The sequence below is a fragment of the Pipra filicauda genome, unplaced genomic scaffold, assembly GCF_003945595.2.
Source record: "Pipra filicauda isolate LSUMZ 115617 unplaced genomic scaffold, ASM394559v2 scaffold932_size49382_pilon, whole genome shotgun sequence".
In the NCBI taxonomy this organism is placed as follows: domain Eukaryota; kingdom Metazoa; phylum Chordata; class Aves; order Passeriformes; family Pipridae; genus Pipra; species Pipra filicauda.
This window is the reverse complement of record NW_024105123.1, coordinates 1-13,145: the sequence shown is the minus strand read 5'-3', so window position 1 is coordinate 13,145 and position 13,145 is coordinate 1. Positions and strand designations below refer to the sequence as shown.

Sequence of the window (13,145 nt, the reverse complement as noted above, 5' to 3'; positions counted from 1 at the left end):
GTGGTGAACTGCAGTCCTCCTCCGGATCCCACGAGTGGTAAAAAGGTTCCGAAACTCCAGGTTTATATATTCTCCAGTTCAGGCAGGAATGCCCAGTCCTCCCCTCACAGCGGGGAATTCCATAAAAGGATGATCAGTCCTCCCCTCATTGCAGGGAATTCCATAAAAGGCTATGAGGATGCTCAGTCCATAAAAGGCTATGAGGGTGCTCAGGACATCCCCCCCACCTCGCAGGCCTCTCCTGACAACAGTTCCTGGGAAAATGGCATGGAAGGCCAGAGAATCCACACTTTTGGGCTACACCCATCCAGTGAGGAATCGGTCCCAGCTGTTCTAATTAGGACACTGTGTCCGTCATCATCATCATCGGCCTCGTGGGAGTCGGTGTCTGGAAGCTCCGATCCGGTAACTCCCGGGATGGGGGTCGGGAAGGGGCACGGATCCGCCCGGCAGCATTCCGGGGATCCTGTGCCACGGGTGCTGATCCCACTTTCTTTCCATAGGGAAGAGGGAGGGGAATGGATACGACCCCGCGCCCACCAGTGAGTCCCAGCAGCGTGTGTGGATCCAGATCCTCTGGGCAGGAATCCCAGGATGGATGCCGGGATTCCAGAGGGGAATGGGGGCCTAATGGCTGGAGTGGGATTGGAAGGGGATTCCAGCTCAGGGCAGGATTCCAGAGTGGGCTCAGGTGGAATTGTGGACTGGGATCAGGGTTGGATTCTGGAGTGGGATTGGGGTGGGATGGACAGAACAGGATCAGGAGGGAATCCGGAGCAGTTCCTACTCTCCCTGGGCTCCACAGCCAGATCCATCCCCTGGGATGGGAACAGGGACATGGTGACTCCTTTCCCCACTCTCATCCCAGCAGGAATCACAGCCTGAGTGATCCTGGAGCTGGATCCGTCCCTTCCCTCTCCCTGCGGAAAGGCAGGAGCTGCTGGCAGAGCTCATCCCGCTGCTCCCACCCACCCCGGCCCCCCTGCAGCTCTTCCTGATGGATCAACTTCCTGCTTTTTCCCATGTGAAACCCAGGACCACAATTATTCCTGAGGTTTTAATTTGGGTGTGAAAATCTCCTACTTTGGGCAATAACTCCTGGCTCCCTCCTCCAGCATCCGGCAGTTCCTCTGTGGGAACCAGGAATAGGAATGGGGACAGGGGGGACTGGGATGGGGACATTGGGGACAGGGATGGGGACACTGGGAGCAGGTTGGGGACACTGGGAGTAGGTTGGGGACAGCAGGAATGGGAATGGGAACTCCAGGAATGGGAATGGGGACATTGGGAGCAGGTTGGAGTCACCAGGAATGGGAATTGGGACACCGGGAATGGGAATGGGGACATGGGAGACCAGGATAGGGATAGTGGGGACAGGAACAGGGACACTGGAAGCAGGTTGGCACAGCAGGAAGTGGGAATGGGGAGAGGGATGGGAACCCCAGGAATGGGAATGGGGACAGGGATGGGAATGGGGACAGGGCTGGGAACCCCAGGAATGGGAATGGGGACAGGGATGGGAACGTGTCTCTCCAGGAGTTGGTTCAATACAAAGGTCGGTCCCTGGCTCGAGGCCACGGGAAGCCCCTTCTTTGGGAATGTCTGGGAAGCAGGTGTCAGAGGTTTGAAAAGAGGTGTTGGAATTGTTTCCCAGTGTCCCCCCCATTGCCATCTGTGTCTCCCGGGATGGGGTGGGTTGGAGCGGAGCCGCAGGCGCTGGGCAGGGGCAGTGGGGGGAGGGCGGCTCTCGGGGACACCGCGGTGGCCGCGGGGAGGGCGGGGGGTCCTTTGTTCGGGGGCTTTTGGGGTTTGTCCGGGACCGGACAGAGCGGGAGCTGGTTTTGGCCACCTTGTTCTCTTTTCCTGAGAGGAAGTTTTTCCCCACGGGACACCTTGTGGAGAGCGACCGAGAGAGAGAAAGAGAGAGAGAGAGAGAGAGAGAGAGAGAGAGAGCCCGACCCATCTGGGAGCGAGGTGTTCTGCTTTGGGGACTGCCCCTGGGAAAAGGGACTCCTTCACTGCTGGCTGCGAGCACACGGGGCTGCGAGAGCTTTGAACTGCCGGGACAGTTTCTCCCCCCCACCTGGGGATTTGGGACTTTCTTTGGTTTCTTCTGAAAGTTTTTGGTTGCACCATTTGTTGTTTATTCAGATTTTGGTTAATAAAAAGCTGTTTCTTTTCCTTTTCCACACTTCCACCTGAAGTCTCTTAATTTCTAAGTTGGAATCTTGTTAAACTAAGACCCAGTGCCCTCAGGGGGAGGAGGAGGAAAGGAGACCAAGAGGTACCGTGGCCACTCAAACTGCAGAGGAACAACCTGTGCCAGTAGCAGTTGCCCCTCTACAGAAGAAATCCAAGACCAAATCAGCTCAGTTAGTGAGGGATGAAGGGGAAGCAGAGCCCTCAGAACAGGAGCAAGAGGCAGGGCCAGAGATAATCACCAGATCCCCATCCCCAGCTGAGCTGTGAGAGATGTGAAAAGATTTCAGTCTCCAGCTGGGAGAGCCCCTGCTGACCTGGTTGCTCCAGTGCTGGGATATCATGGCCCAGCATATGGAACTAGGTGGGAGTGCAGCCAAGCAACTGGGATCCCTGTCCTGGGATGTTGGGATTGACCAGGGGATTGGGAAGAGGACAGAGAGGGGATGAGAGCCGGGTACAGGCTTGGGAATTGCCAGGAGGGCTTTTGAAAGGAGCGCAGGGGAAAGGGATGTCTAAGAACAAGTCCCTCAGGAGAGGGAAGCAGAGAGGCTGAGTTTTGACCCCAGCACAAAGATGTGCAGGGCAGAGCAGAGAATATGCCCACATAAGATTCTTGTGCGTCCGTCTTTGCAGTTCTGACAGGCACTTCTTGTCACAGCCTGTCCTCTCCATTCCAGAATAGGCCCTGGCAACCAAAGAACCAACACCCCACACCACAGTGCAGACCAACCCATGTGCTTTGGGCCCTTTTGTTGTCCTATCCATTCTGGCCTATCCTCTCCATTCTGGAATAGCCTCTGGAAACCAAAGAACCAAGCCCCCACCATGTGACAGTTCAACCCCATCCGTGTGCCAAGGGCTCCTTTGTGGTGTCACAGCCTGTCCTCTCCATTCCAGAATGGGCCCTGGCAACCAAAGAACCAACACCCTACAACCCCAAAGTGAAACCCCACCTTTGTGCCATGGACCCTCTTGTGATGTCGCAGCCTATCCCCTCCATTCCAGAATGGCTGCTGGAAACCAAAACACCAATGTCTCACAGCCCCTAGTGCAGCCCAACCCCTGTGCCATGGGCCCCTTTGTGATGTCACAGCCTGTCCTCTCCATTCTGGAATAGCCCCTGGCAACCAAAGAACCAACACCTCACACCCCCACAGTGCAGCCCCACCTGTCTGCCACGGGACTCTTTGGGATGTCACGGCCTTTCCCCCAGGAAAGAAAGCCTGGAACCTTCGGGTTTCAGATGCAGTTGGGGGGCCACCCTGGGCACTCCATGGGCAGCAAGAGCTTTCTGTGCTGGCCCTTTTTGTCTGGCAGGAATCTTCAGCTGTGTTCAGTTTGGCAATTTCAGCTCAGGGCTCCTGCAAGTGAACAACAGCCCTTCCCTCCAGGAAAGAAACCTCTTACCCTCGGTCTCTTCTCCTGTGCCTTAAAACACAACCTGCAGGGGAGCTTTCTGGGATCTCTTCTCTTGGGAATTGGGAAGACAGACCCGCTCCCATGTTTAACACCTCAGGCAAAACCACCCTTTGAACACCTTTCCCAACCCTCCCCAACCTTTCCCAAAGCCCAGATTTTACAGGTGTCCTGTAATTATGGCCCAATCTCACCCAAGCCCACAAACCATGACAGAAACCTCTCAGCCTCACACTGTGTCCTTCCCATTGCTGTGCCTTATGTGCTGGCAAAAGGCCTTAAAATCAAGTCCCCAAAATTCATGGCCTGTTCTTTTTCCCAGAAAAGAAGGCGTGGTGAACTCTCCAGACCAGGGAACTGGAAGATCTCCCCAAAACTCCTTTGGTACACGCTGCAGGGCCAACGATTCCTCTGCTCTGCCCTGTCGGCGCTGCTTTGTCTCATCTGGGTCCCCAGAAACTGTCAGTGAAAGCCGGGGAATAAAATCTCTGAGCAGTTGGTTGGGTTCCAGAGGTGACCCTACTTCATTCAGCGCTGAAGGGACACAGGAATTGCTCTCTAACACCTGTACATCAGTTCTCAAAACTTTTAACTATTTCTACATTTTAGCAGACAAAGGAATTCCTGTCCCTTGGCTTACCAGTTCTCTGTAGGAATTCTTCTTCTCTCTTCTATTGGCTCTTGATTTCTCACTTTGCATGATGCTTAGTCCACAATTTTTGTCCTTTTCTTGTCTTTCCCTAGATAGGGAGAGCCTCAGTAACTGTCTGTGTTAGTTTTGTCTTCGTCTCTGGTTTCTCTAAGGGTCTTTGTGGTTTAGAAATTCTGCCTTCTTGGTGTCCAGGTCTCAAAAAGAGATTTCTCTGCCAGGTCTATGACCACTGAAGTATGGCAGGCCTTAAGCTTTTACTTTTTTTTTCTAACAAATGGCCATGGCCCAGAACTTGTCCATCATCCATTGTCTATTGCCCCCATTCAATCTCCTGCCAGCAGTTTCTCCCCACTGCTGGGTGGGCTCCTTTGTCAAGCACTAGAACTTGTTGGGTAACAGGCCCAGTCCTGTTGCCTATTTTTCGTGGGATGTGCAGGAGGGCATTGAGTCTTCCAGGAGCAAATTGGCAGAGGACCCCAAGCTGGCTTGCAGTGTGGATGTGCTGGAGGGCAGGAAGGCTGTGCAGAGGGACCTGGACAGGCTGGACCTCTGGGCCGAGCCCGTGGGCATGAGGTTCAAGAGTGCCTTTGGGGCCTTTGGGGCCTCTGGCCACAAGAACCCCCTGCAGCTCCAGGCCGGGGGCAGAGGAGCTGCAAAGGGTCCCCGTGGGAGAGGCCCTGGGGGTGCTGGTGGACAGAGGCTGAACCTGAGCCAGCGGGTGCCCGGGTGGGCAAGAAGGCCAAGGGCAGGCTGGCCTGGATCAGAAAGAGTGTGGCAGCAGGAGCAGGGCAGTGATGCTTCTGCTGGACTGGGCACTGCTGAGGCCACCCCTGGAGTGCTGTGTCCAGCTCTGGGCCCCTCAATTCAGGGAGAACCTTGAGGGGCTGCAGTGGGTGGAGAGCAGGGCAATGGAACTGGGCAAGGGTCTGCAGTGCATGGCCTGTGAGGAGCAGCTGAGGGAGCTGGGTTTCTCCAACCTGGAGAAGAGGAGGCTCGGGGCTGACCTTCTCCCTGTCCACAACTTCCTGACAGGAGGCTGGAGCCAGGTGGGGGTCAGCCCCTTCTCTGAGGCAACAGGCGACAGGACAAGAGGACACGAGGACCTGCCTGTCAGGGGCTGTTTGTCAGGGACAGGAGCAGGACTTTTTGGAGAGAAACAGGGATTAGGTATTGAAATGGGCTGCCCAGGGAGGTGGTGGAGTCACCGTCCCTGGAGGTGTTTAAGCAAAGCCTGGCCATGGCACTGAGTGCCGTGGTCTGCTTGATGTGCTGGGGATGGGGCGTAGGCTGGACCCCGGCTGATCTCACAAGTCTCTGCCAAGCTCAGGGACTCTGGGCTTCTGTGCCAGCCCAGCCTTTGGGGACAGCGTGCTGGTGGCTCCGAGGCTCCTTCCTTGCCTTGCCTTGCCCATCTCCTGGCTGCCAGGCAAGGGCCTTGTGACATCACAGCCTCTGTGGAACAGCGCGGGGGCTGAAAACTGTCAGCGCTGCGTCCCCGTGCCCAGAGCCTGGGCAGAAGTCGGCTGGCAGGGACGGGCAGAGACTGTGCAGAGGTGTCAGCTCGTCCCGCAGCAGCACGATGCCCAGCCAGGGCATCTCCTGGCTCCTCAGGCTCTCGCTGCTCCTGCTCTTGCCTGGCCCACTCGAGCCTTGCAGCCGTGCCACAGGTGCCATTGCTGAGAACCGGGCTTTTCCTTGGATGGCCCCTTGCCAGCAAAGGCAGGAGAGGCTGGAGAGAGGGGAAGGAGGGGGGTCAGGCCGCTGGGATGGGGCCGGCGGGCCGTGAGCCCGAAGCCAGCAAGGCCTTGGGCCCACACGGTGTCAGGGGAGGACTGAGAGCCCCCAGGGAGGAGGAAAGCTGGGCAGGCCCCAAGGCTGCTGGGCCTCTTCCTTGCCAGCCCTTTGGCCAAGGCCCCCAGGCAGAGGTGGGGCTCAGCCCCTGCCCAGCAATGGGGCACAGGCTGAGCCCCAGGGACACCAGAGCCAGGCGGCCTGAGCTCTTCTTCCTGCAGCGTCTGCCTGGGGCAGCCCAGCCAGGCCTGAGTCTCTGCAGGAGAGGCCAAGCCCAGCCAGAGAGGGCTCAGCCCTCTGAGGCTGCACTCACTGCAAAGGGAACAAAACATTGGCCCAGAGGACATCCTGTCCCCAAATGGAGAACTGGAAAGGTCAAGAATAAAAGAGTCACCCCCCTCCATTCTTCAAGAAATGTTCAGACCTCTTTACTAAAAGCATCCAGGACTCAGATCACCCAATTTTCTCTCTGAGAAGGGTTTTCCATGGTTCCCCTCAATTCCCAGGTTCAAGGGGGTCCCAGGACACTTTGGGATGTGTTGGATGCCGTGTTGGGGTGCAGATGTCCCCCCAAAGCTCCCTCAGAACAGGGTGACACAAGGGGGGGGCACAGAGGGGTCCCCATTCCTGATCCATCCTGGAGCAACCACACTGGGGGCAACTGGGATCAGAGTGGGAGCAGCTGGGCCCCTGCTGGGCTCATACTGGGACCATACTGGGAGTGACTGCAGTAATACTGGGAGTATGTGAGAGGCACTGCAACCATACTGGGGATGACTGGGATCAAACTGGATTCATACTGGAAGTGTCTGCAAGTTCCTGGGATCATACTGGGGGTGACTGGACTCATAGTGGGATCATCCTGGGAGCAACTGGGACCATGCAGGGGCAAATGGCCTCCTCCAGGCAGTGACTGAAAGTGCCTGGGGCCATTCTGGACTCAGACTGGGAGTCCCTGAGAGGGAAAGGAACCATCGTGGGGGGGACTGGGAGCAACTGGGACCACCTTGGGGCAACTGGGATCCAATTGGGAGTGACTGGGAGTGACTGGGATGATAGTGGGAGTGACCAGGGCAGTGCAGGAGGAGGGGCAGGAGGTGCTCCAGGCCTGGAGCTGAGATTCCCCTGCAGCCCAAGGAGGAGCCCACGGCGGAGCAGGGGATGCCCACAAAGAAGGATGTGAGCCCGTGGGAAGCCCGTGCTGGAGCAGAGTCCCTGCAGCTGCTGCGGCCCCAGAGAGCTCCAAGGGTCTCATCAGCACTGCTGGTTGTGGGGCCACACAGAGGGGCTTTAGGCAGTGTATCCCAGTCACCCCCAGCATGCTCCCACTCAGTCCCAGCATGATCCCTGTTAGCCCCAGCCTCTCCCAGTTTCCCCCAGTGAGTCCCACTCATTCTCAGTTTCCCAGTTTCCCAATACTTCCAGCATGAACCGTGTTACTCACAGACACTTCCAATCATCCCCAGTATGGTCCCAGTTCCCCTCCACATGATCCCAGTTGCTCCCAGTGTGGTCCCAGTCCCCCCCACTATGGTTACAGACACTCCCAGTATAGCCCAGTAGAGCCCACAGCAGGCTCATAGTCATTCCCAGGCACATCCAGTTGCCCCAATGAGGTTCCAGTTTCTGCCAGTAGGATCCCAGTCTCTCTCAATATATCCAAGTATACACCATGTGGCCTCCAGCATGCTCCCATTTGCTTCCAGTAGCCTATAGTGTGGTCCCAACACGTTCCCAGTATGATCCCTGTTGCCCCAGTTCTGGTCCTGGAGGGTCCCAGTGTGCTCAGATCCTGCTCCTGGGGGGTCCTGCTGGGTCCTGGTCCTTGTGATCCCGGTGTCCCAGTCCATCCCAGTCTGTCCCAATCTGTCCCAGTCCATTCCAGTCCGTCCCAGTCCACCCCAGTCTGTCCCAGTCCATCCCAGTCCGTCCCGGTCCCTTCCCAGCAGCCGCCGCCGTTTCCCGGGTCCTGCCCCCCCCGCCCCCCCAAGATGCTGACGGGGGTCGGGGCTCCGTCTTTGCCTTCGTCTCCCTGGGCTGGGGCTCGGCCTCTGCCTGCGGGAGGAGCTGAGCGGGGTCCCCGGGGGTCGTGTGTCCCCCCCGGAGCGTGTGTGCCCCCCCGGGACCCCCATCCCGCTGTCCCCCCCTTTTCTCTCCCCACGGAGCTCCTGCCCCAGCTCCCGCTCCCCCATGGCAGGGGTTTGGGAGCCCCCCTTTGCCTTGACCCCGGGACCCCTGCGGGGGGCAGTGGGGGCTGCCCAGGGCGGGCACTGGCCCAGGGCGATCGCCCCCCGCCCCCGCGGCATCCGCTGATCGCGGCGCTTCCCCCGCTTTGGCCCCAAAGCGGCGCCTTTAAGGCCGAGTTTAAGCGCAGGGCCCGCGAGTTCAGCTCGGCCCGGCCCGGGGGTCCCGCCGCTCGGGCCCGTCCAGGGGGCCCGGGGGTGGCGGGGGGACCCGGGCCGGTGCCGGGAGGGGTCCCGAAGGGGATCCCGGGGCATTCCCGGCAATTCCCCCGGGCCCGCCCCCCGCGCTCCCTCGGCCACTTTCGCTTTCGCGTCTCCCGAACTGCGCCCAGCGGGGCCAGCGGAGCAGCGCGCTGGCTCCAGCGCTGGGGCTGGGGGCGCTCCTGGCGCTCCTGGGGGTCTTGGCGGTCTCGGGGGGGCAGCCGAAGGGTAAGTGGGACCCCCGGAACGGGCAACTCCTCAGCCTTTATTCCCGGGCACCGACACTTCCCTGAACCTCCATTTCCGGGCACCGGGACCCCCCTGCACCCTCTCCCTCCGCACCGGGACCCCCTGAATCCCGATTGCTGGGCACGGGAACCCCCTGAGCCCCCATTCCCGGAAGGAGACCTCCCTGAACACCCATTCCCGGGCATGGGAACCCCCCTGAACCTCCATTTCCGGGTACTGGGACCCCCCTGCACCCTGTCCCTCTGCACCGGGACCCCCTTAAACCTCCTTATCCGGCACCAGGACCCCCCATTTTCCATTCCTGGGCACGGAAGCCTTCCTGAACCCCCTTATCCTGCACCAGGACCCCCTGAACCTCCATACCCGACTCCAGGACCCCTCCAAACCCACTTATTCTCAACAAATACCCCCCTGTGACCCTTTTCCTGACAATCCCACCTCTCCCAGCCCCCTGATCCTCCCTTTTCCTTGACCCTTGAACCTCCCGAACCCGCCAATCTCTGTGACCCCCCCAGTTCTCCACTCCCTGTGCTTCCTGCAGGGGGGTCCCAGGCACCGGGAACACCCTTGACCGCAATTCCTGGGCACCGGGACCCCCTTGAACCCCCATTTCCTGGCACTGGGACCTCCCTGTTGACCCTCTGCCCCAACACCTGGACTTCCCTAAATGCTCTTATCCAGCACTGGGGCCTCCTGAACCCTCATTCCCGGGACTGGGAGCCCCCCTGAACCCCATTCCTGGGAAGGAACCCCGCTGAACCCTCATTCCTGGGCACTGGGATCCCCCTGAACCCCCATCCCCGGCTCCAGGACCCAATTGAACCCCCTTATCCTGCACCAACACCCCCCTGCACCTGCTTTCCCAGCCATCCTGCCTCTCCCAGTCCCCACAGCCCCCTTTTCCTTCTCCCTGAGACACCCTGGACCCCCATTCCCGCCTTTCCCAGCCCTCAGACCCCACTTTCCTCAGCACTGGGGACCGCTGGACCTCCCTTTCCTGGGCACAGGGACTCCCTGAACCTCCATCCCACTTCTCCCAGTGCCCTCACCCCCCTTCCCCTGACCCTGGGACCCCCCTGAACCTCCATTCCTGGGCACAAGGACCCCCCTGAACCCCCTTATCCACCACCCAGTCCCCCCTGAACCCCCTTCTCTGCAACTGGGACCCCCTGCACGCCCCTATTGGGCACTGGGACCCCCCTGCAGCCCATTTCCCGACCATCTCACCTCTCCCAATTCCCAGATGCCCCCTTTTCCTTGATCCTGGCACACCCTGGACCCCCATTCCCGGCCATCTCACATTTCCCCACCCTGTTTCCTCAACCCTGGGGACCTCTGGGCCCCCTTTGCTGGGCAGAGGGACCCCCTGGACCCCCCAATTCCACCTCTCCCAATCCCCGTATCCCCCTTTTCCCTGATGCTGGGACCTCCTTGAACCCTCAATCCCGTGCAGTGGGACCCCTGGCACCCCCTACCCCAGCACTGACACCCCCTGCACCAACTTCCCTGGGATCCCCAAGCCCCCTTCCCAGCTCTCCCAGCTCTCCCAGTTCCCCCTTTTCTCGACCCATGGACACCCCCAGACCCCCCAAATCTCCGTGTCCCCCCAGTTCTCCACTCCCTGCGTTACCTGGATGTGGCAGTGACGGAGCCCAGCCCGAGGATCCCTCAATTCCTGTCCATGGGATACGTGGACGGGATCCCCTTCGTGCGCTACGACAGCGAGCGGGACCGGCTGGAGCCGCTGACGCCGTGGATGGCGGCCGGAGCCGAGCCGGGATATTGGGATAGACAGACCCAGATCAATGAGAGGAACCGGTTCATTGATGCCGACAACCTGGAGATAGCACGGGGCTGGTACAACTGGAGTGGGGGTGAGTGGGGGGAGCTGGGGAATGGGATGGGATGTGTGGGGCTGGGATGTGGATCCAAGGCGCTCCAAAGGCTGGGATGAGGCTCTGTGTGTCTCCATCAGACTCTGGGGCTCCACAGGGCTGGAATTCCAGGGTCTCCATGGATCCGATCCCACCCCCCAGGTCTCCACACAGTGCAGCAGCTTTCTGGCTGTGACCTCCTGTCCGACGGGAGTGTCCGCAGAACCCTTCGGCACGGCATCGACGGGCGGGATTTCATCTCCTTCTCCCCGGAGACCGGGACCTTCATGGCGGCCGATGGAGCTGCCCGGATCATCCAGAGGAAATGGAAATCCGAAGGGTACGAGGCTCTTCAGCCTAACCTGGCACAGAGCTGTGTGGAATGGCTCCAGAAATACGTCAGATATGGGCGGGAGGCGCTGGAGTGCAAAGGTGAGGGAGACACAATTCCCATAGGAATGTGGCATTTGGGAATGTGGGATTTGGGAGGGTGGAACTGAGGAACATGGGAATTCCCATGGGAATTCCATGGATGAATCTGAGTCATCCAACTCCCATGGGAATTCCATGAATGGATCCCACTGTTGTCCCATTCCCATGGGAATTCTGTGGATGGATCTCACTCCAGTCCCATTCCCATGGGAATTCCATGGATGGATCTCACCGTTATCCCATTCCAGAGCCCCCCGATGTCCATGTGTCTGGGAAAGTGGAACACGGGATCCTGACGTTGTCCTGCCACGCGTACGGATTCTACCCCGGGATGATCGGGATCAACTGGCTGAAGGGGGATGAACTGCGGGATCAGGAGACGGAGTGGGGCGGGATCGTGCCCAACAGCGACGGCACCTTCCACAGCTGGGCCAGGATCGAGGCGCTGCCGGGGGAGCGGGAGCAGTACCGGTGCCGGGTGGAGCACGCCGGAATGCCGGAGCCCGGGATCTTCGCCTGGGGTGAGGCTGGGAACGGGCAATGTGGGAACTGGGGGTTTGGGAAAGGGGAATTTGGGAGTGTGGGACAGCGGGATGGGGGTAACCCTCCCCCTCCTCCCCCTCCTGCCCTTCCCAGAGCCGGAATCCGTCTGGAATTCCATCCCGGTGTGGGTGGCTGTGTCCGTCATCGCTGCCATCATCATCATCATCGGCCTCATGGGAGTCGGTGTCTGGAAGCTCCGATCCGGTAACTCCCGGGATGGGGGTCGGGAAGGGGCACGGATCCGCCCGGCAGCATTCCGGGGATCCTGTGCCACGGGTGCTGATCCCACTTTCTTTCCATAGGGAAGAGGGAGGGGAATGGATACGACCCCGCACCCACCAGTGAGTCCCAGCAGCGTGTGTGGATCCAGATCCTCTGGGCAGGGATCCCAGGATGGATGCTGGGATTCCAGAGGGGAATGGGGGCCTAATGGCTGGAGCGGGATTGGAAGGGGATTCCAGCTCAGGGCAGGATTCCAGAGTGGGATCAGTTGGAATTGTGGACTGGGATCAGGGCTGGATTCTGGAGTGGGATTGGGGTGGGATGGATGGAGCGGGATTGGGGTGGGATGGACAGAGCAGGATCAGGTGGGATTCCGGAGCAGTTCCTACTCTCCCTGGGCTCCACAGCTGGCTCCATCCCCTGGGATGGGAACAGGGACATGGTGACTCCTTTCCCCGCTCTCATCCCAGCAGGAATCACAGCCTGAGCAATCCTGGAGCTGGATCCGCCCCTTCCCTCTCCCTGTAGAAAGGCTGGAGCTGATGGCAGAGCTCATCCCGCTGCTCCCACCCACCCCGACCCCCCTGCGGCTCTTCCCGATGGATCAACTTCCTGCTTTTTCCCATGTGAAACCCAGGACCACAATTATTCCGGAGGCTTTAATTTGGGTGTGAAAATCTCCTGCTTTGGGCAATAAATCCTGGCTCCCTCCTCCGGCATCCGGCAGTTCCTCTGTGGGAACCAGGAATAGGAATGGGGACAGGGGGGAGTGGGATGGGGACATTGGGGACAGGGATGGGGACACTGGGAGCAGGTTGGGGACAGCAGGAATGGGCATGGGAACTCCAGGAATGGGAGTGGGGACATTGGGAGCAGGTTGGAACCACCAGGAATGGGAATTGGGACATCGGGAATGGGAATGGGGACATGGGAGACCAGGATAGGGATAGTGGGGACAGGAACGGGGACACTGGGAGCAGGTTGGCACAGCAGGAAGTGGGAATGGGGAGAGGGATGGGAACCCTAGGAATTGGAATGGGGAGAGGGATGGGAAGCCCAGGAATGGGAATGGGGACAGGGATGGGAACGTGTCTCTCCAGGAGTTGGTTCAATACAAAGGTCGGTCCCTGGCTCGAGGCCACGGGAAGCCCCTTCTTTGGGAATGTCTGGGAAGCAGGTGTCAGAGGTTTGAAAAGAGGTGTTGGAATTGTTTCCCAGTGTCCCCCCCATTGCCATCTGTGTCTCCCGGGATGGGGTGGGTTGGAGCGGAGCCGCAGGCGCTGGGCAGGGGCAGTGGGGGGAGGGCGGCTCTCGGGGACA

At 59.5% G+C, this 13,145-nt stretch overlaps 1 protein-coding gene and 1 long non-coding RNA gene across 2 annotated transcripts; both read left to right on the top strand.

The window, feature by feature from the left end:
- The first annotated feature begins 355 nt into the window (after positions 1-355).
- On the top strand, positions 356-886 carry LOC120325316. Its single transcript, XR_005567250.1, has 3 exons — positions 356-405; positions 504-542; positions 869-886. It is a non-coding gene; the product is annotated as an uncharacterized LOC120325316 (long non-coding RNA).
- Positions 887-7,672: 6,786 nt separating this feature from the next.
- On the top strand, positions 7,673-12,337 carry LOC113998650 (class I histocompatibility antigen, F10 alpha chain-like). The gene is made up of 8 exons (XM_039391283.1): positions 7,673-7,693; positions 8,637-8,733; positions 10,365-10,628; positions 10,791-11,060; positions 11,309-11,581; positions 11,697-11,807; positions 11,906-11,944; positions 12,299-12,337. Exons 1-8 carry the CDS (start codon positions 7,673-7,675, stop codon positions 12,310-12,312), a joined length of 1,089 nt encoding a protein of 362 aa, XP_039247217.1. The 3' UTR covers positions 12,313-12,337.
- Positions 12,338-13,145: the final 808 nt, after the last annotated feature.